The sequence below is a fragment of the Capra hircus genome, chromosome 2 (genome assembly GCF_001704415.2).
Source record: "Capra hircus breed San Clemente chromosome 2, ASM170441v1, whole genome shotgun sequence".
NCBI classification, from domain to species: Eukaryota; Metazoa; Chordata; class Mammalia; order Artiodactyla; family Bovidae; genus Capra; species Capra hircus.
In genome coordinates, this window is record NC_030809.1 from 91,608,493 (window position 1) to 91,636,195 (window position 27,703).

Consider the following 27,703-nt stretch of genomic DNA (forward strand, 5'->3'; position numbering starts at 1 on the left):
TTTGGGCCTAGCACAATGACCTGAAGAAAGACCGCTAGAGGAATGAGGCCCGTGTGGGGACAGACGCACTCACCTCGCTCAGATGTGTCTTCAGTTCCTGCATTGTCCTGTATTCTGGAGTGTCAAGCACCACCTGGTATTTGTCCCGCATCTTCCTTGCCTTATCGGTGTACAGGTAGTGAGACTTGAGAAGGCAACAATGGGAATGCAAGGCGATTAATCGCTTGAGGAATTGCATGTCGTGGTCACGCACGAATTGTCTTTCAAATGGTGGGCACGTGCAAGCTGTGCTGACCCTCTCTGTGTCCTGGGCATCTTCCCAGGCAGGACCAAGAATAATTCGTCATCATTTTACTAAGTTCACTACCTTTTACAGGAGGCATACATCATCTTAAGTGAGTCATGACTTGCTCGGGGGGTTGAGGGCAAATTTCCCCTTAACAGAAGCTATAGACAAAGATTCTTCCTGCCCAGCCTGTGAAGCTGTGCGGGCAGAGCTGTGGGGGCACTCACCCAGAGCTTCCGCAGGTGCCGGGAGCGGACCATGTCTGGAGTGTCGTACAGGAAGCAGCCCAGTCCCCTCAGGATCTGCAAGTCCTCTTTGTATTTAATCTGTGTCACAAACATAGAAATATAGCAGGTTGTGAGCAAATTCCAAACAAGAACAATTAAGACAGAGCAGTGACACTTTTATACTGAAGGATCTTCATTTTGGTTCAGCACATCTACCCCGTCCTCTGAGTTTGCTTGAACTCAAGTAAATCACAGGGTTTTAAATTTTAAGTTGGTAACCCTGACCTAAAAAAAGGACATGGCTATTATTTTATTATTATAGGGATGAAAAATACCATAGATTAAATGGAGTGGTCTTTTATGAGAAGGAAACATTCAAGGAGAAAAAAAAACAGTGACAATAGGAAGTGGTGAAACGGGGTGGGAGTAGTGGTAAGCAGGAGAAAGATACTAAGTGTGCCGAGGGCAGAGGCCACTTGGAATGAGGTGCCAGTAATGATTTGGTGTTGAATGTAGAATGGTGGTCAGCAATTCTTGTATCTCCCAAGTGGTCCTCTTACTACTTGGAGGAATGTGAGGTCCTGCTTCCACACAATTTTACGTCCAAGTTGTATACTCAGTTTACAAGTACTCAGTGCAAAAGGCTGCCAAAAACTGGTTGGCTTCCATGTGGACAGCAAGCCTGCTTCTTGTTAAGTGTCCCCCAGAAAGCCCTTATGAGATGCTTACATCGCTGGTGATGTCGCCCACGTAGCGGCAGTGGAGCACGTGGGGTGTGTATGGCATAGAGATCATGTGGCCTTGCATCTTGAAGAAGTCTGATTTGTAAATCAACTGCAGGGGGAAAATGCCCATAAACACATAAATTAGAGACCAGTGTGACCTTCATCCTTGGGTTCCATGGCCTCCCCTCTCTCCTAAGAAAATACCCACCTCGCTGACAGCCTCTTGGGTCTTCTTGACTTGGCGGATTTCAGGCGTGTCGGGAGTGGTGTGGATCTTGTCTTTCAGTTTGTGGTATAGTTGCCGATACAGTCTCTGCATTGGGGAGAAAATCATTCCAGGTGTTTAGTGTAGGATGATGAGAGCATCTGTACATTAATCAAATATTTCACATATTTAAACAGCCATGAAAGGCAAGATTAAGGTACAGAAAGTGACTGAAATTAGAAAAACATAGAAAATGATATTTATTTTACTTGGGTGAAAAATTTGAAGCACAGGCATCCACTTTCTATCAGATGGCTGGAAAGTAGGGTTAGATATTCAAACCAATAGTTCACACAGAAAACTATCCAGGCTCATGAATCAGACTAATATGCAACCTTATTAAAGATTTTTAATACAAATGTCAAAGGAAGGAATTAATTTGCATCATAATCTATGGATGGGTGGGTCTCAACAAAGGTATTACTAAATATATAAAAATATTGCCATAGGACACCAGTATCAAAATGATGAAGAAAGGATCCCCTTATTCCTTGCTGATAAACTGAAGTTTGTAGTTGAAATACAACTAATTCTTAATGCATTGCAAACAAAGCCCTGATCTTTGAAACTCCTCACAGAATTAACAGCCACAGTACCTCACTGGTAATGTTGTTGACCCTCCGGACGTTGACAAATGGGACATCATTGGGTCCAAGTGTGTACCCATATGCCTTCATGTGTTCATAAACTTCTTTGTACTTAAACTGCAAAAGCAAAGTGAGAAGGAGATCTCTGATGGATGAACAAAGAGTAAGCATCACATTTGTCAAACGGAAGAGCGTTGTCACTTTCATTTGAAAGCTACTCTCTAAGCATTAAGCATGGAAAAAAATCATTGACAAAATTTCTCTAATAATCTAAGTCTTGAAAATTATTTTGTTGGCTAATAAAGCCAGATCCAGAAAGGCATACAATTCATGGTTGCCTAGATTAAGTCTGTTTGTAAGTTGGTAGGCAAAACACAACAAAAACCCTGTATTTTTCGTCCCAATATGGCTAGGAAATTAAGAATATGCAAAGCAGAAATGAGAGGCTGATTTTAAGACTGATGGATGAACAACTTCATAAACTGTTGAAAACAATGATGTTAGATAATTAAATCTGTGACTTTGCTTTGGAAACCATATTACTGGGCCACTGGCTGTGGGAGTTCACTGGTCAGTGGGTTCAATTCCCAGGGCTCTGGAGGGCAGTATGGAAGGAAGATTTCATTTTTGAGCTGATGGCTGATTTGTGGGTATGGCCTGAAGGCCAGGGTCACCAGGACACACAATTCCTCTCCAGGTCTGCTCATTACATCCCAGCCTGACACCAGCGGGAAAAGTTGCCATTAGTGCTAATGCCTGGGAAAGCTGCAGGTAATGAGAACCTAAGTACCCTCCGAGCTTTCTAGGAAATGGGCCCAGAAGGTCAGTCATGAGGCAAGTATCAGAGTCTTTCTTTTCAAAGGAACACACGGTGAAGCTGTATTTTTTTATAATAAGATATTGCAGAAGGCAGACTATACTGTCGCCACACAGCAGTAGTACACATATGAAGGAGCATTTCCAGTAGGTGATTTGAGATAGTTCAGGATGTTTCTGTGTTAAGGCCAACAGAATTAGAAGCAGTATGGCAGCCATGATCCCTGAGCCAAGGTCACTGTGTCATGCAGACAGAACCCCGTGAAAAGTCGTTTACTAACCCATCATGCTAACCAGGCACTGCTGAACTGCAGGAGCAACACGCCTAGAAAATACTCCATCTCCCCTTCCCTGCTACCATCATTTTTAAAAAAACTATTTTAATTCCATCTTTTTTTTTGGCCTCACTGCATGACATGAAAGATCCTAGTTTCCCAACCAGGGAATAAATCCATGTCCCTCTCAGTGAAAGTGACAAGTCCTAACCATTGAACCACCAGGGAATTTCCTCCCATCATTGTATCATGCTGAAACTTCAGGGTGTGATTAAGGGGATGAAAATAGGCTATTAATAAATATTACTATCCTCCTTCCTACTTTAAGCCCCATCTCAACAAGGAGGAGACCACTCACATAGCTGCTCATGTATCGGGTGTCCTTGGTGTGTTTGAAGTGAGGGGTGTCGACTGGAAGCCTGTATCCAGTGGGCAGGGCATGCAGGCCAGCTTTTCGGTACAGATTCTGCCAGGATGAAGAAGAGCAAGTTAAATGACAACTATGTCAAATGATGGATCTAAGTTAAACAAATCATTTCCAGTTTGTGTTAGGTTTTCAATCTACTTATACTCACTGAATTGATTTCAAGAAGGAATTAAGTAAATTCTAAGAGTCAAGCAATGAATTAAATTCAGTTCAGTTGCTCAGTCGTGTCTGACTCTTTGCAACCCCATGAACCGCAGCACTCTAGGCCTCCCTGTCCACCACCAGCTCCCAGAGTCCACCCAAACCCACGTCTATTGAGTTGGTGATGCCATCCAATCATCTAATCCTCTGTCGTCTCCTTCTCCTCCTACCCTCAATCTTTCCCAGCATCAGGGTCTTTTCAGATGAGTCAGCGCTTCACATCAGGTGGCCAAAGTATTGGAGTTTCAGCTTTAGCATCAGTCCTTCCAATGAACACCCAGAACTGACCTTTAGGATGGACTGGTTGGATCTCCTTGCAGTCCAAGGGACTCTCAGGAGTCTTCTCCAACACCACAGTTCAAATGCATCAATTCTTCAGCACTCAGCTTTCTTTATAGTCCAACTCTCACATCCATACATATTAAATTACTCAACATATATATTTTTTTAAAGAGCAATGAGTGAAGAGGCTTAAAGAAAATACCTCTATTTCTAAAGATATGCCTGGTTCACAGAATAGCATCCAGCAATAATCTGGGAAAAGTAAACAGGCAGCCAGTGCCACCTCTGTGGTTAACCCTATGGTTAGCTGATATTCACGCCATCACCAATCCTGAGATAGTAGTAATTATAAGACACATCTTTGGGAGCCCTCAGAGCCCCATAAACACAATGTCTTGATGTGACGTTGTTGGGTCGGGAGGCTCATATTCCATGCAGGAGGAGGAAAGGAGTTTCTATCTGTGATTTGAAATAGTCTCTCTCTCAGGAGAGGTATAGGAAATAAGACTAATACTTAAAATATTAAAAACCAAATTACTTTTAACATTCAATACCTTGAGACCAATGTAACACTGAGAAAGTGAAAGTGTTATTCGCTAAGCTGTGTCCGACACTTTTGCGACTCCATGGACGGTAGCCCAGCAGGCTCCTCTGTCCATGGGATTCTCCAGGCAAGAATAGTGGAGTGGGTTGCCATTCCCTTCTCCAGGGGATCTTCCTGACTACCAGATGAGTGGAATCTAGCCTCTTTCTCTTCTGAAGCCTAACAGTAACCTTTAGCTTTATTTCTTATTGTACACAGTCTTTGATGACTATATGCCTGTCTTTGTCCTCTTGTCTTGGACTGCAAGCTTTTGGAGAGCAGGGATAGTTGATTGATCCTCTTCTATGTATGCACTGTTCCAAAAATGCCCACTGCTTGCTCTCAGCCAAGAGGGCAGACAGGTGATACACTGGTTTTCTGTTCTGCTTAACTCATGTGACTGGAACAGTCTTTATGATTTACAAGGTCAGGCTGAGGATGCCCAGGAGAGGCCACTTCTACAGAGGCCTGGCCCTCGTCCTGGGTTTCTGCTGGGCAGTTTGCCCAGCTCTCACTGCTTACCTCACTCTGGAGCTTGTATGCATGAAGGGCCCGATCCAGATCCACGGTTTTTGTGGTCGGAGCCACTCTGCCTCTGATGCTGTGCACGTAGTCATAGTGGTAGACAGCCTGGATGCAGAGGGAAGCAGAGTGAGTGAACTGCACTGTGGCCTCAGGCTTAAAAGAAGCTAAGTAAAGGCAAATCCAAGTCTCTTAATATAAAGATGGCAGCCTGCTCCCTTTGCCTCAGGAACTCTATCTCGAATACTGGGCCTTGTCCAATGGAATAGGCCAGTGTGTGGATCCCACGCTGAGAAATCAGTGGAAGAGTCAGCTCAGGCATATGAAGAGGAAGAGAGGGTGTTTTACCACCATGAGCTCCACAATAAAAGGTTTTCACATTCTGACTCGCTGGTGGGATTTAATATTTGCTTATTAACCTATGGGGTTAGTAAAAAGGGGGCAGCCTGCTCTGTACCACTGTGTATCACACAGGTGCTTTCCATCCACTTTCCTGCTGTCCACATAAGGATGCTGAGGCTCAGGGGATTAAGTGCCTCTCTCAAGTCTATCGGATTACATGTGCTAGAGGCCTCATCAGTAACTGCAGAGACCTTCTCTCCATCTTATCATGCATGCACATGTGCTAAGTCATGTCCAACTCTTTGCAATGCTATGGACTGTCCATGGGATTCTCCAGGCAAGAATACTGGAGTGGGTTGCCATGCACTCCTCCAGGGGATCTTCCCTTACCACAGTGAGCACTATGTGAATTAGAAAGTTGAGACTATGAGGCATAAACCATTGCTCATGACACAAGGATATAAAAAGCAACCTGGGAAGTTCTAAAACATTAAGGATTTTATAAACTTGGATTACTTACAACGCCACTCCAGGAAACGAATAGAACACATCAGGTTTGAGGAAATCAGAGAAGAATCTTCAGTGCTTTCTAAGGCACCAGCACTGGTCTCCTACTGAGAAATGGCCTGGCCTGCCCTGACTTTCGTTCTTCCCACTTCTGCTAGTGCAGTGGCCCTGTTTTACTCTCCCTGAAGTAACGTCTCCAGTGGGCACTTACATCACTTAGTTGTTTCCCACTTTTGACAGCCTGAACGTAGACAGGAGTGTCAGTAACCAGCTTGTAATTGTTCCTTGTTTTCAGCACGTGAGCTTTGTACTTGATCTGTCAAAAGGAAGAAAGAAAATAAGCCTGTGTTAGACCATTCAGTATATTTGAAATAGTTGGTTTTCACATAGAGATTGGTTGCTTTTAGCTCATGGCATGCACGTACATTAGCACTGAATTTTATAACAATCAGTGTAATCAATGCTTATAGTCACATGGGTAGTCTAGAGTCTTCCAGGAGGCTTGACAACTACCTTGCTAGGAATATTTAAGCTTTCTCACTAAAATCTTGATTATAGTATTACCTTGCCTAGCAAATCCTCTCCTTACAAATAGATCCTGTCATTGGCATCACAGACTCCTAATAAATGAGACCTAACAATAGGAATTATGTGCTCATTAATATATCCAAAATCATTCGGAAGGTGGCGAGAAGAATCAGGAGTCCCTTCTGCACCAGGGACAATGGAACAGCTCATCTGCATTGCCTGCATTCCTGAGAAATGGCCGCTCTGCTCTTCAGCATCTTCCTCCAGCTCAGCCATCCTCAGCACCACTTCAGACACAGTGGGGTATGACAGTGTCTGTATTTGATGTCCTCTCCCCTTGACTCTAGACCACACAGGGAAGGAAGCATACTTGAAACAACCAAAAAACAAGGTGAACTCACATCATTGCGTAGATCGTAAGCATGCTTGGCATGGAGAATCTCAGGAGTGTCCCAGACGTAGCAACCAATGCCTTTCAGCCAGGTGAGGTCATCCTTGTACACAATCTGGGGGTTGCAACAGATGGAGGGGGTCAAAACAAGAAAACTTGACTAACTTTAACACGAAAGACACAGACACGCTCTAGACCCAGGATGACTTTGCAGAATGAAAAGCAAGACATTATGCCCTTAAAAAAAAAAAAATTAAAAAAATTTTAAAAAAAAGACATTATGCCCTGAGGCCATGGGTGCTCTGCAGACTTCAGCATGCAGAGCCCTGCTTCTAGGGACAGCTCGAATTCCCGGCAGACCCCTGGGTGTCTGGGAAGATTCTGGAAGAGGGCTGAGCTGAAGAACCAAGTGAGTCAGTCTCTATTGGTGGGGGGCGTGTGCAGGGCTGGGGAAGAGGACCTTCATAAGCAGCGGACTTACGTCACTAATCTGGTCTGTGACCTTCCTGACGTGACTGTTGACTTGCAAGTCGGGGTGGCAAATCCACTCGTGGAGGTGAAGGCGGTAGTCGATCTCGCTGACTTTCTTCTGAGAATCCTTAGCGGTAACCATCTCGACCATGTCAGGCACGATGTGGATGTTCATCTTGTTCTTCTCATAGACAGATCTGTACAGGCGCTGCGGAGATAACATAACACACCAGTTATACAGGGAGCTATGCAAGGATCATGGCAACACGTGCCTTTCTTAGACCCCACAGAGGTCGGGGCGCCACTTAGAGCAATCGGCTGGGGGCAGGAAGGGGACTGGATGTTTCTGACACTTTCTGCAGATTCATAGGGGTGGGGAAAGGCAGTATGGGCTGAAATAACTCTCAGCTTCTTCACACGTGCACAGTCAGTGCCATGCGCATCGCTGAAGAGAATGATGTTCGGACTTATAGTTGGTGGTTCCCTTACTTGGCTTTTGAAACCAGCCTTCAGGATCACTTACGTCGATGTTAAACTTGCCAACTCGGAGGCACCTCGCTGTGTTTGGATCATCATCAACACTTCTGGGTAGAGTGTAAAGAGCTTTGAACTTATCATATTCTTCGCGGTATTTGACCTATAGAGAGAAAATAGAAAGGAAGTAAAACAGTCTTGAAGAGCGATGGATCTATATTGTTAAAAGAACATGAGACTTAATTAACAAGAACCCAGCTCTGAAGATGGGCCACCTTGGGGTCAGCAGTTTTCTGAGCTTGTTTCCCTGTCTGTGCCCAGAGGTAGAGGAAGCATGGTACCTGCCATAGGATTACCTGAAGATTAGATCAGGCTATGTATAAACATCCTCTACATATCATTTTTAAAACTCTCATACCGATAGAAGTTTTCTGCTGTTACTACAACTGATTTTAAAGATGATGTAATTTAAAAAATGATCTCTTTTGTGATATTGGCTTTGTTTTTCTTAACCATAGTAAAAGATGAAAAATGTGCTCAGGAATTTGTTTTTAATAACTGACAAGTCTGGTGCTTAAGAGACTCAATCCTTGAATTTCAGTTTCTATCAGGTTTTCCAAAAATACAGTTCAACTAAATTCTATGGGAAAACCGATGTCTAGTTCTTAAGCCATATTGCCTATTAATGAATGTTTCTTTATTTTATGAACTAGGAGGAAAGGCCTTTACAGAGACTGGGATCCTCTCTTCTGGCATATGATAAAATAACAATCCTCTTACAACTCAGAGGCCCACATCTCAGTTAAGAGAAAAAAAGGAGAGATAGGAGTATCTATGCAGAATTTCAGGAAAGCTCTTCACTGATGGAAATCAAGGAAATTCCCATCAGAATTTTCCAGAACATTAGTTCACATGCTCCTTATATCTAAGCTATTTCTCAGTTACAAAGAAAATAGTATTCAAAGGCATTTAAAAAAAACACTAAAGTTGAAATCCTTCTTTTAAAAATTAATTTCTCTATGTTTGATATCATTTCAAGAACAATCTGCCTGGAGAATCTTGCATCTATAAGTTTTTTTCATGACTAAAGGAAAAAGCCTTTGCTGAGCTTTCTGAAAACTATCTACAAAAAAATTCTCAAATGAAAAACTTGATCCTTTGGGCTAGCCTGTTTGTAATCTTCCAAATTAAGTTGGTTCTGGGAAAAATCATATAGATTTAATTTTTCCCTCTGGGTAAAAATTTATTCCGTATGTTGTCTAACAAAGTCTTTTTCTAAACTGTGCATTTCCAGGCCCATTAGATGGTAGTGAAACCAACTTCCTGGGTCTCTAGCATTTATGTGAAGATTCAGAGAATAGAATTGAAAGATCAGGATGCACTGTCTTTAGTGTAGCAATAAGTACCCTTCTGTAAAATACTTATGTCAGAAGGAACTCTCAAAAACTTCAGGTGTGTATGTATGTATGTGCTGATCTGGAGAAGAAAATAGATTTCTCAGTGTGGGAAAAAAGATCTGAGAAATATTGGTCTAAAGTGTTACATAAAATGTTCAAAATTAAGAGGTAAAAGTCTCTAATAGAGGCAAAGTTTCTGAAAGAAAACTAGGCTTATTAGAACTACAATGAAATTTATAGGGAGTTTTACAATAAAAGGTTTTACTTAAGAACATATTAGGCATAAAGGGTTAAAAGTGCTAAGATCTTGTACTATATTCAAACAACTCATGTGATTTAGGATTTTTTGAAAATTATGTCTATACAAAATGTTTTGTTTTTAAAAAACAGTTTCAAAAGATTTCTAAATTTTTATATTTCATAGATATAAAGTTAATGATTTACTCTTAAATCATATTAGGGGCTGATGAAATAACTGGTTATCACATTCACTGGTTTATTTTCTATCAAAGGTCACATAATTCTATTTTAAAAAAGAGTGTATTTTATATGGTGTATTATGTCCCCTCTTCCCTTTCTGGCTAAAATATCCATATCCACCCATGTCATTTGCACACAGGAGGCCTAAAAGGTCACATTGGTGTCCTTCATGTGTGTGTGACTGTCTCTGGACCTTACAGCCCTCGAGAGGAAGAATAAATGCACAGACTTTGTGGTCACCAAGCACCTGGAATTTTTTGCTGGTGTGTCCCTTTGAAAGTGCTGAGGGTCCTTCTGGGCAGCACAAGAACCAACCAGAAACATTCTGGGAGAGGAGAGCAGGGAAGGGCAAGGAATGGTGGGAAGGGTAACTGACTTACATAGCTGGCCATGTGCTTCTGGTTCTTGGCATGTGTCAGGGACACGGTGTTAGGAGGCAGGATGTAGCTGGTGGCTTTCACTTTATCCCAGGCCTCCTTGTACAGGTTCTGTAGGGGTTAAAAATCTTGTGAACACAGAATAATGCAATCTGGATAGCTTCCAGAGGCAAATTATCCCTGTTTCTGTCCTTCTCAGACATTCCCTAATAACCCTGACTCTCACTCTGTGGGAGCCAAGTGCTCCTAAGGAACTAACTGTTTCACTGCCTTGCTCATAATTTCAGAGTCCATTATTTTGTTCTCTCCCATAGCACTTATCACAGTTTGACAGTTATCAGAGATTTTGATGACATATTCATTCCTCCATAGGTCTAGGATTCCTAGAGGATGAAAACCACTAATATTAAATAGATATATAGTAGGAGATAAAATGTTTCCATTTCTAGGTATTTATTTACTCAGGAGAAATAAAAAGCTAGGAACACACAAAGTGAAAGTGAAAGTCGCTCAGTCGTGTCCGACTCTTTGCGATCCTATGGACTATACAGTCCATGGAATTCTCTAGGCCAGAATACTGGAGTGGGCAGCCTTTCCCTTCTCCAGAGTATCTTCCCAACCCAGGGATTGAACCCAGGTCTCCCTCATTGGAGGTGGATTCTTTACCAGCTGAGCCACAAAGGAAGCCCATGAATACACAAAACCTATACGCATACGTATACAGCATCTTTACTGATAACTGTCAAAAACTGGATGCAACTCAGATGTGCCTTTAGCTGTGACTGGAAAAACAAACAAACTATGATTTCGAATTTTGTTTTGCTATAAAAAGGATAAAGCACTGATCTAGGCAGCTATGTGCTAACACATAAATGCATTTTGCTAAGAGAAAGAAACCAGACCTAATGGCTGCACACCATGTAATCACATTTAAGTGACATTCTGGAAAAACGAAAACAATAGGGACAGGAAAAAAGCTCTGTGCATGCCAGGGGAGAGAAGTGGGGCAGGAAGGGTTAATTGGGAGGTGATATAGAATTTTTCTGTATCTTGACTATAATGGTGAATATACGATTCTATGTATTTGTCAGAAGTATAGTACTATGTACCACAAAGAGTAAATTTACTGTATGCAAACTAAAACAACCAATAATCAGGATGGGGAAGGGAACTAAAATGGAATACAAACTGTAGCAAATAAATCTAACTGTATTACAAATGTATAACAAAGCTACAGTGAAGGAAGTGGTGAAGAAAACAATTGACTTAGGTTATAAAATGGATATCTTGACTGAATACTCTAAGGCTATAGGCAAAAGTAACTGTACACAAAACACCTTCCTCTAGTTAATAAATTTGTTTCTCACAGGGGCATGTGTTCAAAATTCTGAAAGTATTTTATATGCCACAAGGGTGGCACAAATAAGCAGATATATCAAAGATAATGAAAGTCAATGTTTTCATTGGAAAGGAAATAGAAAGTTACAAGTTGGAAAAGTAAGTTACAAACAAGGAAAAGGTGAATGAACCCTGCGGTGCTGAACTGTATTAGACAATAGTTCCCAACAGCAAAGTTGAAACCGTTCGAGCATCTATCCCACAGAATAAAATAAATATCCATGAACCTATACTGATACAAATAAACAGAGAAACTGACAGTGGAGAAGGAACAGCTATTCCTTACAGAAGAATTCCAATTGATAAATATAGAAGGGATAAGGGAAAGAGAAAACAACTGGTAGGGAACTGTAACAATTCTTGCAGGTAAGATCCATCAATGGATGCTAAAATATATGAGAGAAAGTGTGAGGAGAAACAGGATAACTGCATAGTCCCAAAGAATCTCCTCCAAGATATTTATTAATAACAAAGGTAAAAAAGAAAGTCTACAGTGGACAATCTCAGCAGATAACAACTTAAAATAAGTGATCAAGGTCATTCCCAGGTACTGATACCATGTACCACTGGCTGCAATGTGCTGAGAAAGGCACATCACATCTGTGCTATTCTTGCCAAAAAAGGACTACCTTAAACCTAATGATGAGCAAACTTAAGATCAACTCAAGCTTCTAAACATTTACACAATAACTGGCCAGAATTCTTCAAAAGGGTCAAGATCAGAAAAAGGCAAGGAAGAATTAAGAAATTCTCAGATACAAAGAGACTAAGGATTCATGACAACCAAATGCAGCATGGGATCCTGGACTGGCCTCTGGGACAGAAAAGCACTTTAGTGGAAATACTGTTGAAGACTGGATAAAGTCTGTAACATCATTACAATGTTAATTTATTTTGTTTCGGTAATTGTTCTACGGAGAAAAGTATATGGGAATTCTCTTTACTACTTTTGCAATTTTTCTGTAAATCTAAAATTATTTCAAAACGAAGTTTAAAAAATGTTTGATGAATTAACCAATTCACAGGAGGGAAAAAAAGAGTGCCTCTGTTGATCTATAAGTCACTGGCCAAAGGAAAAGCTAGGGAAAAACAAGTTCAGGGTCAACAAAGAATAGCTCCAACAGTACCTGTTTGCACTAGGGAACAAGTTAGTGAATCTGTATCGAACTGCATGACATAGAACAATACTCACATTGGGGCTTATTTACTTGTACCTGTTAGAATTTATAAGATAAAGTAGGAACTTAAAGTTCCAGGGAAAAGATTAGAAAGACCTTTGGGGTAAGGTTGCTTGTTCCTTAATCTCTTATTGTCTTTAAAGGTGGAAAGGGTACCTCAAATACAGAGAAAAGAAAACTCAACTCACACTGCTAAACAGATCCTTCAGATTCCTCGTTCTGTCATAATCCACTGTTTCTAGAACTGTCGTGTATTTGTCTTTGATCTGATGATAATTCTCTTTATATTTCACCTACAGACAAAGAAGACAGGTTATTCTTTTCTATTATTTGACAACACGTAAGACAATAACAGCTTGTCCTGGGAGAGTTGTGCACGGAAGACGCACCTCACTGGCATTAATGCCACTTTGAAGAGCAGTCACGTAAAGTGGCGTGTCTGTGACCAGGTTATAATTCTTTAGATTTTCTTTACCTGCTGCTGTGTATAGTATCTGTGAAGAAAAAGAAAAGTTATTGAAAATGGTAAAATGCAGGTCTGCCATTTGTGCCAACTTAGATGTACATTTCTGGGTTTCTGCTTTAATCTTAACAAAAAGGATAGGTTGGACAGTCCTGCAGACTTTGCACAGCTGTCGAAACTAACAGTTTCTCCTGACCAAAAGTGGAGTCTGGGTCTTTGCCAGGTCCCTTCTTCATCATGTTGTCTTTTCCTTGCTTATACTCTGTCCCTGACAACAGCCCCTCAATTTCAACACCCATCCGATAGCTGCCCTCCCCGAGATGAATTTTTGCTGTGGAGTTTTCCAAATAACTACTTCTTACTTCAGAAGTTAAATACTTATGGTCAACGTATGCATTTGGTTTCTACTCCCTACCAGTTAACCTGATCAATTAAGGTATACATGCTTGAGAGTAGTTCACTATGAAATAGCTCCCAGATAACAGTCTGCTATAAACGTCTATAGCCTTAAACCACGGGGGAGACTCAAACTGAGGAAGGCCAGCACGAGAGCCGGCCAGCAGAAGAGGTTTTATTGGGCAGGGGTCCTTGGTTCCCTTAGACTGTGTACTGTCACAGAGCCACTTTCTCCACCTGGGCACAGGGACAGTCTCGCTAGTACCTCACTGGGAGCATCATGGAGTCCATCAATCCACAGTGAGCTAGTCCTTCTAGGAATATGGCTCACCTGACTCTGGAGGTCATACGATTTCTTCGCATGGAGGATCTGGGGTGTATCCCAAACATAACACCCAATGCCTTTCAGCCAATTCAAGTCATCTTTATACACATTCTGCAAGAAAGAAGGAACAGTGAAAGGTGAGCGGTACTAACTGAACTTCCAATCAAGCATTTGATTTTCTCCTGTCAGCCTTTGGCTCTGCTTAGTATACTCAGAGTGGGTATAAGGTGCCATAGGGTGGGTTTTTCAACAGCTGGAAGTCTTTAAATGCCCTAGTCTAAAGAAGTTTAGGAGGCGAGCAAAAGCTAAGCCCAAGACTACTGGAGCGGGTAGCCTATCTTTTCTCCAGGGGAACTTCCCAACCCAAGAATCAAATAGGGGTCTCCTACATTGCAGGAGGATTCTTTACCAGCTGAGCTACTAGGGAAGCCCAATGCCCTAGTCTAAAGAAGTTTAGGAGGAGAGTAACAGCTCAGTTTTACTCTAGTGTTGAAGAGATTAAATAATTAACACAGGTGTCTCATTGTTCTGAGGGGCTCTTTACACCAAAAATGGTTACTCCTGCCACTTTGTATTGAAAAGCAGCAGGGTTTAGGAATACAGAGACAACAAGAGCATGGGGGCCCGTGCAGGGCTGGGTGAAGGCTCTAACTTAATCAAGCGGCAGAAAGAACCACATACATCACTCAAGATCTCCTGCGCATGCCGGACCCGGACAACAGTGGGCTCTTCTGGAAGAGATGTCCACTGGTGGAAGTAGTGTCGGTACTCCAGGTCACTGAGGATGTACTGGCACCTTTTAGCCAACACGTGATTCATCATATCTTGGGGGATATGGACATTTGCTTTGGTGTCCTCATAATGCCTTCTGTAGTTCAACTAAAGAATGATACATATTTAAAGACAACAATAAGAAAGCTATTAAACTATTCTGATCAATCTTTTCTAGAGTCTTATTTTCAATATAGATCAATACCTTTAGACTGGACCAAGGTTAAAAAAAATGATACTTTAATATATTCTACTCCTTCAAAAATTTCCCGTCTCTTTACTATAACACAAAGTAAAGAGGAACCAACCTTGTTTTCTCCTTTTTCCGAATACAGAGCCCTCACTGTGTTTGGAGGAATAGCAGGGAAAGGGTGAAAACTGAGAGCTGCCAAAGGGGTGCAAGGCTACGTGGCAGGGACGGGGGAAAGTCTCAAGACTGGTTCACTCCTCACTATCCCACCCCCAGCTGAGTTTGAAACAAAGGGCAGATTACAAATAGGCAGAAGAGTAGTACACTGAAGCGTGCTAATCCTCTTGTTAAAGTGAACTTTGCTTACCAAGCTCCTCATTTTTTGGAAGTCCAGACAGTGAACCACGTTGGGGAACTCACTGATTTCTTTTCCAGCCAGGTAGTGACCCTTCAGTTTCTCATACGTCTCTTTGTATTTCAGCTGTGAAAGAGGTACGGCATTGAGAATCACTAGGACTTTCCAACCAGCCCTTTGTGGCTAGAAAGACTCTCAAACTTACGAAAGGAAAAAGGCCTACTGACCTCACTGTTCACAAAGTCAGCGTGCTTGGCTCCCACGATGGGGATATAGCGTTCATCCAGGGTGTAGCCATAGGCCTTGGTTCCCTCCCAAGCCCTTTTATACAGTATCTAGGACAAAGAAATGCATATCAACAAAACTTTGCATTCAGCCTCTTCTAGATGTCACTTGAAAGAATATAGTAAAACCAACGTAAAGTATTTATGTTTAAAGGCAAGGCCTGAATCTTCATTTATAGCCAATAGTGTGCCTACTTAAGAACAGGATAGAGTCTTTGGACTAGTTGCAAAGTAAACCTACTGACCCCAATACATTTTATAATAGAGTTTAACTTTATTTACATTTCTAATAAAAGTGAAAACAAATTTGCACACAGGGAGAGAATCACCAAAGATTGCTTCCCATTCAGCATACACACACACACCCTTTAGATAAGCTGAATTAAAATTTGGAGAGTAAGTCCTCCACTTGCTGGCTGGAGATATCTGGACATGATTACTAAAAAGGGATCACCCTTTCCTCTCTTCTTTCTGATGGTAGCTGCTTGGTTCTACATGTGCCCAGAAGTGATATAGCACTTGTTATATTATTGTCTTTTAAAAATTTTATTTATTTTTAATTGGAGGATAACTGCTTTACAATATTGTGTTGCTCTCTGCCATACATCAACATGAATCAGCCATAGGTATGCCTATGTCCCCTCCCATCTCCCTTTCCATCCAACCCCTCTAGGTTGTCACGGAGCACTGGGGTGAGTGAACTCAGTCACACAGCAAATTCCCACTGGCTCGCTGTTTTGCATGTGGTAATGCATATGTCTGCACGCTTCTCCTTCAGTTCGTCCCACCCTCTCCTCCCCCTGCTGCGTCCACAGGCCTGTTCTCTATGTCTGTGTCTCCATGGCTGCCCTGCAAGTAGGTTCATCAGTATCATCTTTCAGGATTCCATATTATGCATTAATGTACAATATTTGTTTTTCTCTGACTTACTTCACCCTGTATAATAGGCTCTGGGTTCATCCACCTTCTTATTTGTACATCATCTCCCTCACTTGCAGATGCTCCTGAAAGTCTTATCTTATTGATCTTTAGCTCCTCAGTGTCTCCCTCAGTGCCTGGCACATCACAGGGCTTCAAACAATACTGCTGCTGCTGCTAAGTCACTTCAGTCGTGTTCGACTCTGTGCAACTCCATAGACGGCAGCCCATCAGGCTTCCCCGTCCTTGGGATTCTCCAGGCAAGAACACTGGAGTGGGTTGCCATTTCCTTCTCCAATGCATGAAAGTGAAAAGTGAAAGTGAAGTCACACAGTTGTGCCTGACTCTTAGAGACCCCATGGACTGCAGCCTACTAGGCTTCTCCATCCATGGGATTTTCCAGGCAAGAGTACTGGAGTGGGGTGCCATTGCCTTCTCCGCAAACAATACTAGCTGAATAAACACTACTTGCTCTAAATAATACACTATGAAATAAGAATAAATACAACAAAATAATAGATCTTATAAGTTCAGCTGTTCATAAAGTCAGCCAAGAGCATGCATACTAACAAAAGCTTAAGATTCAGAACTGAGTTGTACATCACTTAAAATAGAACTTACAGTACTATAGAGTTTTTCCATGTCTTTGGAGTGGGTGATATATGGTGTATCTGGAGAAAAGATATACTTGCCCTTTATTAACTTATTAAATGTTTCTTTATATTTTACCTGAGGAGAGAAAACAAAAGAGAACCTTTGATTATTCTAAATATATAAAGTTTCACAAGATCTACCTAGCAAAAATAGTTACATTTAGAGATTAATCAATGGGTTAAATTTCACTATATAATTTATATTATAATTAACACAATGGAATGTTTGGGATAATAATTTAGATATTATCTAAAAGGGGCACAGTACATTTCCTACTAGTGACTTTCAAGACATTCTCCCCTGAAGATTTTCTTATAATTTACTCCCCATTTTCTTACAAACCATTATCTGGAGTTAAAGAAAGTCTGTTCAATGACAGACAGTTAAGCTCTCAGTTTATATACCTTATTATACACAAAGAATACTTACATCGCTTTGATTGACTGCGTTAATTTTGGCGAGAACAATCTCTGGAGGATCCACCACACTTGTAAAGTTAGGATAGTTGGCAAGAGCATCTTTCTTATATTTTATCTGCAAAGGAATAGAGACAATTGAGATAGGTGGTCCCCTACAGGGTACCTATCCCCACACGGTAGGTAAAGAGGCCAGGCTTTATATAGGAAAAAAGGGCTCTGCATACCTGATTCACCATTTCCTGGTTCCTGGTAACCCTCACATGGTCCACAGAATCCAGGGGCATCCAACCAATGCCTCGGAGCCACTCCAAGTCAGCTTTGTAGATATTCTGAGAGCAGAAAGGGAGACACAATGCGGGTGTATGTAACTCGGGCACACGATATCAGGCAGATTAGAAACAACTATCTCAGAAGGTTTTTAAGGCTTTCTCTCTAGTGGCTATGCCTCATTGATTCAAACGTGATTTCATCTGTACACCTGAGCAATATTTCTCATGGCTGTTAATATGAATGAGGAACTATGCAAGGTGATTTGAGAGATGAGTATAAAGTCTCTAAAGTGTAGAGAGAAGTTATCTCGCAGTGGGAGGTGCTGCGAGAGCAAGACCACTTAGATGCTGTGGGAGTTAAGGGTAGGGAACCGTTTTCACCTGTGAGCATAAGACAAGATTTTGCCAAGGAAGTTATAGTTTTAGATGGACTTGATATATATAGTTACATAGAAATCTGTGGGGTATTCAGACTAAACAAAGGAAGTCACACAAATAAATGTTCGTGTCTTGTAGGGTTAGGGGCCACCCCTCCCTGTCTATCTTTATCCTCGCCCCCACTTCCTGGATTCTCTCAGGCCACCGCACACCACATAAAGAGGAGTTGCTAATCTGATTAAAGTTCCACAAAGGTTATCCTGCTGCAGCCACCAGTGAGATGGGATGTTCAAGTTTAGTACCTATGCTGCAGGCAGAATCTGACATCCTGTTTTGGTAATAATGAGAAGACCCAGGTAGGCTTAGCTTCTTGGCGCTCCTGAGCATCACACTGATACATTGTGTTTCTGTTTTCCACAGACTACTGGTGGCAGGTAGAGATCTTGATTCAGGCTTCAGGGGGAGGTGACCTGAGGTATATTCTCTATCCCAACTTTGCCAACTTCTGTATAAGGGCTTCTGGCCCTTCTGCAGCTCATCAGTACATTTTGTCCCTTTTGCTTTGATTCCTTGCAAGCAATTCCTTCGTGAAAGCCTTGAGGAAGGAGATGCTTGGCAAAGCAAGAAGGAGGCATTCCCGGGTCTTGACTACACTATCATGTAATATTATTGAAATCCCAAATCAATGTCAACTCCCGTCCAAACCAATGATTATTTTAAGTCAGTTGATAATTTTCCATGCACATGTGAAGAACTGTTGATGATAGAGATGGTACAGAAACAATTGTTTAAAACTTGACTCTGAATGTTATTCAGAAATGCACAGTCAGTAAGCAAAGCCGTCCATTACTGCTCCCAACCTTTTTCTACTTCATATCCAGCCTCAGTTCCCTTCTGAGAGCAAACTATGTATTTATGGTTATGAGTTTCAAAGACTGGAGGCTCCAAGTTAGTGCTTATGATTCTGAGTAGACCATATGCCTCTGGATAATTAAGAGACAAAAATCACTTACATCACTCTGTAGGTCATAGGCCTTCCTTGCCTGAATAACATCATTTTGGTCAGGGTGACATATCCATTGGTGCAGGTAAGTGCGGTAATCAATGTCACTGGCAAGGGCCTGTCCCTCCTTGGCTGCCAACACCGACACCATATCAGGAGGTATATGGATTTTGGCCTTTGTTTTATGATAGCTCTCTTTGTAAAGTCTGTCATTCTGAATCTGGCCTGCGTGCTCGAACCAAACCAGTTTAGGATCATCTCTCATCGTCGGGACACCCACATAATGACCTTTCTGCTTGACGTGTTCAGCTTTGTATTTCAGCTGGTGGGAAGAGGAACAGAGATTCCATCAATTTAGACACACACACAAGGCAGAGGGGGCTTGAAACATCAGGCAACCTCAGGCCCCCAGATATTTCTGTTACTCTCACAAGAATAAATATGAAAAAAATTGAAATAGAGATGAAAGAAATTCCAATTTAAAATAGAAAAATATACACTTATTTTCTAATTCTGGCAATATCTTATTTGAAGGCTTAGAGATTTTAGGGAAGCAGAGAATAGAAGAAACAAATAAAGACCTCAAACAATAGTTTTTGAAGAAGCAGATAAAAAAAATATGAAGAATGCCAAGAGCCCACAGGAAAAGGACAAGAAGGGAGCAGGTACTTTGGCCATCCCCAAGGCCGGCCAGGCCTGCCAGCCAGCAAGGAGCTCTCCATGATGCTATGTCTTAGGGTAACTGGGTCCCTGTAAGGGCAATGGCCAGCCTTTGCAGGGTGCACTCCTATCAGAATAACTTACCTCACTCTGAACATCACCAGAATGATGGGCATGAACAAATGGCACAGCATCTGGGGGCAAAATGTAACCGGTGGCTTTCTGTTTCTCCCAGCTTTCCTTGTAGAGATACTAAAAGACAGAGACATGACAAAGGGTTAAACCAAGGAGTTGGAATCGAGGGCTCAGTCTCCTACAGACATGTTAGAGTCCTCCATCCTCACAGGAAGTGTCAGGCGTCCAGGCAAAATCCTTACCTGGTCCAGTATCCGGGCTGCTTCCTGGGCAGCGTGCAGCTGAGGGGTTTCTGTGAGAGTGTACTTTGATTTTGTGTCATTCCAATCTTTTCGGTACTTAATCTAGAAATGAGAAGCAACTTGGTAAGTTCCTTGATATTAAGAACACATAATGTTGTCCAAGCAACTGCTAGCATCAGTCGTCTCATTATTTACAACATGTATCTCAGACAGTGATTGTACAATGAGTGTATAAGGAAGCAGAAAAGCTTTGGAAATGACATCTTCCAAACCCAGAAATTTTATCATTTAGAAAAAAATTTTAACAGATCATCTTTATTTAAAAATTTAACTGAGCCATCTTAGAACAACAGTCATGTACTTACATCGTTCAGGATTTCACCACTATGTTTTGCTGTCACGTAATCAACTCTGTCATCCACAGGAGTAAAGTTGAGAGTTTCTATTTTTGTGCGATATTTTTTCTATGGGAAAGAAAATCTCTTTTAGAAAATCACTGTCTCTGGTCCTGAGCAAGATACGCTGCATTTAAGCGTATGTCCGTACTAGAAGTGCAGAATGTCGTATTTCAGTGGCATCTTTTTGGCAACTTGGCTTTCTTCTTAGCATTTTAATTTTAAACAAAGGGGTTGACATCTTATACCTTCCACAGATTTTAAGGTAGCAGGTTTGCTTAGCTCCCAAAATCATGTAATATGTCATTACGTGTACTCAGTGTGTGTATATGTGTTTTTCAATTTTCAAATTTCTCTCACATGTATTGCCATCGAGGACAGAAGAAAATTTCCATTTATACAATTCCAAGCATCACTGAGTGGTCTTATGGGTATTCTTATGGGTGTGGTCCCACAATGTGACAGGGACAGTACAAGATTATTTTGGAAAGGACAGCAATTGAAACTGTAATTGTTGATAGGGAATGACTGCATGTTAGCTGGTGTATTTTTGTTTAGTCTCTTAGGAAATGTGCTGAACGTCAGGATAAGATCTTGGAATACCTCATTGAAGATGTCTCCCATATGCTTGGCATGATTGACAGAAACAGAATCAGCTGGCATCCACCCAATCCCACGTAACCATTCCAAGTCAGCTTTGTAAATAGCCTGTGAAAATAAGACCAGGAAGAAGTCAGTGAGCCCGGTCACATTTATTCTATTCGTTGGTCTGATGGAGAAATGCAATTTAAGGATGACATACTCAAGCACCAGACAAGTAACTTAAGTAAATTAACAAGGCAGCAGCATAATAAATTGGGGGCCATGTTTGCTATTTAAAGGGGTTTAGCCTTAATTCAGCTCGAGGTCCTGACTACCAATGGCTAGTTCATGTCTGGAGCTCCATCTTCTAATTTTTTTCCAACAAAATGGGAAATCCTAGATTTGTATACAAAATTCCCTGATTTTAAAACTTTTTAAAACTTAATTCAAAATTTAAAAACACTGTGTCAACTAAAACAGCATATCTATGCCTGTATCCTGTCCATGGACTGCCAATATTTTACTTACAATTTAAACCTCTGTTGCTGCTTAAGTTCTGTAGAAGTAATACTTTCAGAGTAGTTGTCTTTAACGTGATACAATTAAGAACTATATTCAACTACCACTTATTTCCTTATCCTTCATAGTACGGGTGATTTTGATACCACACTATAAATTCTAACCAAAACCAAATTCTTGGCTGTATAAAGACATGAAGTGATGATGCAAGATTTAATGACATAAACTTTCTGGGAGTCCTGGGAAAATGATGAAAGAGTTCAGGCTAAAATGCAGCCCACTCACATCGCTTTGCAGATCGTAAGCTTTCCTGGCCTGAATCACGTCGTTCTGGTCAGGCATGCACGTCCATTGGTGCAGGTAATGGCGGTAATCAATGTCGCTGACCAGAGTCTGGGAATTTTTAGAGTGCTCGATGGAGAGCATATCCGGGGGGCTCTGGAACTTAGACTTCCATTTGGCCCAGTGCATCCGGTATTCTCTTTCATTCTGAATCTTGCCAGCTATGAGGGCCCAGCGGATCTTGTTGTCATCCCTGGCTGTGCGGGTGCCCACGTAGTGTCCCTTCTGCTTCTCGTGATCAAGCTTGTATTTATACTGGAGACAGAAAAACACAGCAGATGGATCGCAGCACGAACTCGCTATGCACCTGGGGCATTTGCATGGAAAACTGAGGTGTAAGCAAGGCCACACTCACGTCACTGGCGATCTCCCTGGAGGCCTTGGCAGCCTGGATGGGGATGGCGTCCAGCCGAACGTCACAGCTCATCTTCATCTCATCCCAGCCTTCACGGTAAAGTTTCTGAAGAGGAGGAAAAACAAAGTATTGTTCCCGGTTCAAACTCATCAGTGACTACAGGGGTTCAAGTGGAATTAATAACAAAGGGGTACAGTTTTGAAGTCCTAGAACCAGTTTACAAAAAGAGAATAGGTCAAAGAATCATTATGGACCAACGTACTGGAGAACAAAATCATGTCTGAAATCTAAAGATCTGGACTTGACAAGGCTTTTTTTTTTTTTAATTTGAATTTCAATATAGTTGTTTATGGTTGATGTAAAAGAGTTTAGGTGCTTCTTGTATCGATAGTACTGGGATCAGTTTAAGTTCAGACATTAATGGGCTATTATTGAATTTCCTCATAATTCTACTTAATTCTTCATTTCAATTTTGTAACCTTCAGAATTATAAACTTTTTACATTCTTAAAAGCAAGAGGGTTTTTCATTTGAAAAAGAAGCGTTTACATTTGAAAAACAACAGGGTTTTTCCCTCTCTACACGGATTTTTTTTTTCAGAACTTCTAATACAATTGTTGATGCATATTGTTTGGGGGTGTTAGATCTTTTTACGGAAGCACTGATTGGAGGTAATGGGCCATTTTCTAAGTGTAGCGCTGTTGTGTTTGTAAAGAGAAGTCAATGAAAATAGTGGCTGATTTACAGATAACTTTCTAAAAATATGTTCACATTTAAGTGGATAACTTCTGTATTAACAATGTTAGAAATAGTAGTAATTTAAATGTATAATTCAGAAATCAAACCTATCACCATTGTTCAGAGCTTGAACAAGGCAGAAAGGAGATGTGAATTTCAATTAGTTTCATGGCCTTTGCATTTTGAAAAATGAGTGCTTAGATAGGATCTGTCCTTGTAAGTATGGATAAGTTTTATATGAATTTTCATTCAAGTTTTTGTATTAAGTTTGAGTGGGCCTATTTTAATGCTTGACTTGTTTTCATACAAAAGAAAGTGTTTTCCACATTTAAATGTATTATAATAGAGAATATTTAATGGAAATTTGTAATTATGTTATTTTAAATTTTTTGTATTTGTTTTATTACATATATTATTACACTATTTTTTCTTATGTGATACACTTTTTTTTATGTGGTCAGATATAATTTTTATTTGAGCTACAAAAAAAACTGGACTTAGGACTTAATTTCTTCACCTACTAACTGCGAGAATGTGGGCAAATTCTTTAATCTTTTTAAGTCTGAACTTTCTCATATGATTAAAAACAAAAGAACACTCACTGTCTTACCCATGTGATTGGTGTCAAGTTTAAACGAATCAATTTAACATGAATTTGTTTGGTTACCCATAATATTATATACAAATATTCTGAAAAAACTGCTTTCTAAATGCTGAAAATTACTTAAAATAGAGAATTTATCAAGACTACAGTACTAGCAACACTATGTATAAAGAAAGTAAATATTTTGTTTAGTATTCAAATAGGATGTTTGATACCTTCCAAAACAGAAGCCATTCTCATTAGTATCTAAATTTAACAACTTTACTTTTGGCATGGTGTCAAATACTAGTCTTGCTTATATCATGATGCTAATGGTGTGTGCTAAGTTGCTTCAGTTGTGTTCAACTGTGTGCGACCCTATGGACTGTAGCCCATCAGGCTCCTCTGTCCATGGGATTCTCCAGACAGGAACACTGGAGTGGATTGCCATGCCTTCCTCCAGGGGATCTTCCTGACCCAGGAATCAAACCCGCATCCCTTTACGTCTTGGCAGAGAGGTTCTTAACCAATAATGCCATCTAGGAAGCCTGATATTAATGGTAGCGTTCTGGTATTTCCAGCTGAGAAAGTTATCATGCAAAAGATAGCACATGAGACTTTCCAGAATTCTTTTTCCAAAGATGTCTATGGATTGGAAGGAAGAGGCTGATTCTATGCAGTGAAGAGCTGGCTGTCTCTCCATCCACTCACTTGGATGAGTGAGTGCACCATATACTGTACCATATACTGTACCAATTCTAGTCCAAAAGAAGCATCAAAATTTTGCTTTCTTCCCAGCCCTTGGAAAAACTTAGCTCCTAAGAGGCTCATTACAATAAAGTTGGTGGTGCAGTATGGCACATGGTGAGGAATCTTTACTTGGAAGACTCCTCTCACAAAGATTTATTATTTTTTGTAAGATAAAAGGTTCTGAGCGATCATGGACTGTGTTAAGAAAGACAGTATCCTTCTAAGGTCATACTGTTCCACACAAAGAAAAATCTCTGTGATTCATGAAGGTATTACCTTTCTTGAACTTTCTTAAACTGTGAAGCTACCCATGTAACTGAATTCTTTCATTTTATCTAACAGAGTTTTAAGTTGATCTCTCCCTTTCCCCTGGCATACAATGATTTATTCTGCAAAGGATGATAATTCTGCCTTTTTCTTTCTGATATTTTTCTCTTTACTCTTTTTTTTCTTTTTTTATGGATTGCTGGCTTTTCATTGCTGTGCGGGCTCTTCTCTAGTTGAGGTGAACAGGGGCTACTCTGTTGCAGAGTAATTGGCTTTTCATGGCAGTGCCTTCTCTCGTTGTGGCGCACAGACCCTAGGGCACACGGGCTTCAGTAGCTGCAGTTCCTGGGCTCAGTCGTTGTGGCACGTGGGCTTGGTTGCTCTGCAGCATGTGGGATCTTCCTGGACCAGGAATTAACCTGTGTCTCCTACACTGGAAGGTGGATTCTTTACCGCTGAGCTGCCAGGGAAGCCCTCTTATCCTTACTGTTAATTAATTATTTTGGCATAAATGAGAAGCTTATCACTAAGCTACTTTCAGCAAATGTTAAAAGATGGTAATGAGCCTCTTGATGAAAGTGAAAGAGGGGAGTGAAAAAGTTGGCTTAAAATTCAACATTCAGAACACTAAGATCATGGCATCTGGTCCCATCACTTCACAGCAAATAGATGGGGACACAGTGGAAACAGTGACAGACTTTATTTTGGGGGGCTCCAAAATCACTGCAGATGATGACTGTAGCCATGAAATAAAAAGACGCTTGCTCCTTGAAAGAAAAGTTATGACCAACCTAGACAGCATATTAAAAAGCAGAGACATTACTTTTCCAACAAAGGTCCATCTAGTCAAAGCTATGGTTTTTCCAGTAGTCATGTATGGATGTGAGAGTTGAAATATAAAGAAAACTGAACTATAAAGAAAGCCGAAGAATTGATGCTTTTGAACTGTGGTGTTGGAAGAGATTCTTGAGAGTTCCTTGGACTGCAAGGAGATCCAGCCATTCTAAAGGAAATCAGTCCTTAATATTCATTGGAAGGACTGATGCTGAAGCTGAAACTCCAATACTTTGGCCACCTGATGTGAAGAACTGACTCATTGGAAAAGACCCTGATGCTGGGAAAGATTGAAGGTGGGAGAAGAAGGGGATGACAGAGGATAAGATGGCTGGAAGGCATCACTGACTCAATGGACATGAGTTTGAGCAAACTCCAGGAATTGGTGATGGACAGGGAGGCCTGGCGTGCTGCAGTCCATGGGGGTTGCAAAGAGTCGGACACGACAGAGCTGAACTGAACTAGTGGGCATCCTTTGTTTGCTCCTGACTTGAATGAGAAACTTACTTACTTGATGAGCCTTGTCTTTGAGTTGAAATTTATTCTTAGTTATGACAAGAAAACATTCATTTATTCTTATTATGCTAAGATTTTATTAAAAAAATAAGAATCAATATTTGATTTGGTCATACATCTTTTTAAAAGTAATAAAATGAGCATACAATTTTTCTCTTTTGTTCTAGCACATTATCTGTTTTCTGAATATGAAATATTTTTGGCATTCCTGAATGAATCTTAGTTATTTGTATCATATCATATTCACATACTATCAAATTTGATTTGTTAATATTTCATTTAAGATTTCCTCATTATTATTGGTCTATAGTTTTCATTTGAGGCACTTGGACAAGTTTTGATAATGGTGAAGGCTTTCCTTCTTTCATTAGGCTCTACAGTTATTTATTCCTTGAAGTTTGGAAAGAATTGCCCTATAAAATCATCTGGGAGACCCTGACATCATAGAGGAGTGAGGAGAGGTCTTTAATAACCCTCTTCACTTCTTATAATATGTTTTTATTCTTTTCCTGGTGTCAAGTTTAGTAGTTTATAATTTCATAAAAAGAATCCCCTATATATCTGGGTTTTAAAATCAATTTAAATACCGTTGTGAAATGAATTCTAATTATTTTATATTCATCTGAATCTGTCATTCACTCCCCTTTCTTGTTTGTGTCTCTTCATTCCTCTTTCATCATCTTTCTCCTTGTTCCCTTCTCTCTTTTTTCATGTTGAGACCGCCTCACAGTAACTGGCCTTACCCAGTGATTCAGAACCAGGGATCTGCCCCTCTCCTCACTCCTGGGCAAGGGCCTCCTTACCCACACGATCTTCTCTTCCTTGGCTATGAAGAGTTCCCTAGTGATAGCTTCCTACCAATTGGGCAACTTTCCAAACAAAAGGGGAGTCTGTTGCAGTACTTACATTGCTCACGTTAAGAGCATTGGTTCTAGCAAGATTAATTTCTGGAGTATCTGGCATTATGTGGATTGAAGTTTTATCCTTGTCCCAAACTTCTCTGTACTTTGGCTGTGGAAAGAACCAATAACAAAATTACATCACAGTTTGTAATTTTGCTAGTTGCAGCGCACAACTTTTGATTTTTCTGGTCCAAAATCTTTTCATATTAAAAATTTCCAGAATCCTTTTGCATAAATTACTCAAATTTGTTATGGAATCTGTATTACTACCTTTCATGTGTACTTTGAGTTTTTGTTTAAAATTAGTAAGCAGTAACAAAACAACCGTGTCAACATCACTAAAATCTTTGCTATCATCAGTATTATTATCTTACAAATGGATTACCAGATTAATTATTTAGCATTCCTTTTATAACATGAATTTTAATACAGAACAAAAATGTGACTCACAATGCTAATATTTTCAGCATTTGATTTAGCAAGGACAACTTCAGGTGTGTCAACAATACTTGTATACTTGAGTTTCACCACAGGTGTCCGATAGACACTGTCTCGGAAGATATGCTGGGCATTCTTGACTCTCAATACTTCCGGAGATCCTTCAGGCATCCAGCCGATGCCACGTAGCCACTCCAAGTCAGCCTTGTAGATGGCCTGGGAAAGGAAACAAAGTCAGGAGAGGCAGGTTTTTGTTTTTTTTTTTTAATCTGTGGTAAAGTA

General features: G+C 40.6%; 1 protein-coding gene across 23 annotated transcripts in view; it reads right to left on the bottom strand.

Moving 5' to 3' along the window:
* The window catches only part of NEB (nebulin), a 203,973-nt gene that overhangs the window by 55,473 nt on the left and 120,797 nt on the right, over positions 1-27,703 (bottom strand). For all 23 annotated transcript variants that reach the window (XM_018063007.1, XM_018062893.1, XM_018062997.1 and 20 more), the window contains 30 exons: positions 27,434-27,637; positions 26,988-27,092; positions 22,395-22,499; positions 21,983-22,294; positions 21,200-21,304; positions 20,567-20,665; positions 20,202-20,303; positions 19,969-20,076; positions 19,175-19,486; positions 17,739-17,843; positions 17,525-17,629; positions 17,063-17,170; positions 15,467-15,574; positions 15,252-15,365; positions 14,605-14,802; positions 13,930-14,034; positions 13,129-13,233; positions 12,928-13,032; positions 10,167-10,274; positions 7,959-8,072; positions 7,446-7,643; positions 6,975-7,079; positions 6,257-6,361; positions 5,197-5,304; positions 3,540-3,647; positions 2,100-2,207; positions 1,447-1,551; positions 1,243-1,347; positions 514-612; positions 74-184 (listed from right to left, as the gene is read on the bottom strand). In XM_018063007.1, coding sequence (XP_017918496.1) covers positions 74-184; positions 514-612; positions 1,243-1,347; positions 1,447-1,551; positions 2,100-2,207; positions 3,540-3,647; positions 5,197-5,304; positions 6,257-6,361; positions 6,975-7,079; positions 7,446-7,643; positions 7,959-8,072; positions 10,167-10,274; positions 12,928-13,032; positions 13,129-13,233; positions 13,930-14,034; positions 14,605-14,802; positions 15,252-15,365; positions 15,467-15,574; positions 17,063-17,170; positions 17,525-17,629; positions 17,739-17,843; positions 19,175-19,486; positions 19,969-20,076; positions 20,202-20,303; positions 20,567-20,665; positions 21,200-21,304; positions 21,983-22,294; positions 22,395-22,499; positions 26,988-27,092; positions 27,434-27,637 — 3,879 coding nt within the window. The remainder of the gene's footprint in view (positions 1-73; positions 185-513; positions 613-1,242; positions 1,348-1,446; positions 1,552-2,099; positions 2,208-3,539; positions 3,648-5,196; positions 5,305-6,256; positions 6,362-6,974; positions 7,080-7,445; positions 7,644-7,958; positions 8,073-10,166; positions 10,275-12,927; positions 13,033-13,128; positions 13,234-13,929; positions 14,035-14,604; positions 14,803-15,251; positions 15,366-15,466; positions 15,575-17,062; positions 17,171-17,524; positions 17,630-17,738; positions 17,844-19,174; positions 19,487-19,968; positions 20,077-20,201; positions 20,304-20,566; positions 20,666-21,199; positions 21,305-21,982; positions 22,295-22,394; positions 22,500-26,987; positions 27,093-27,433; positions 27,638-27,703) is intronic.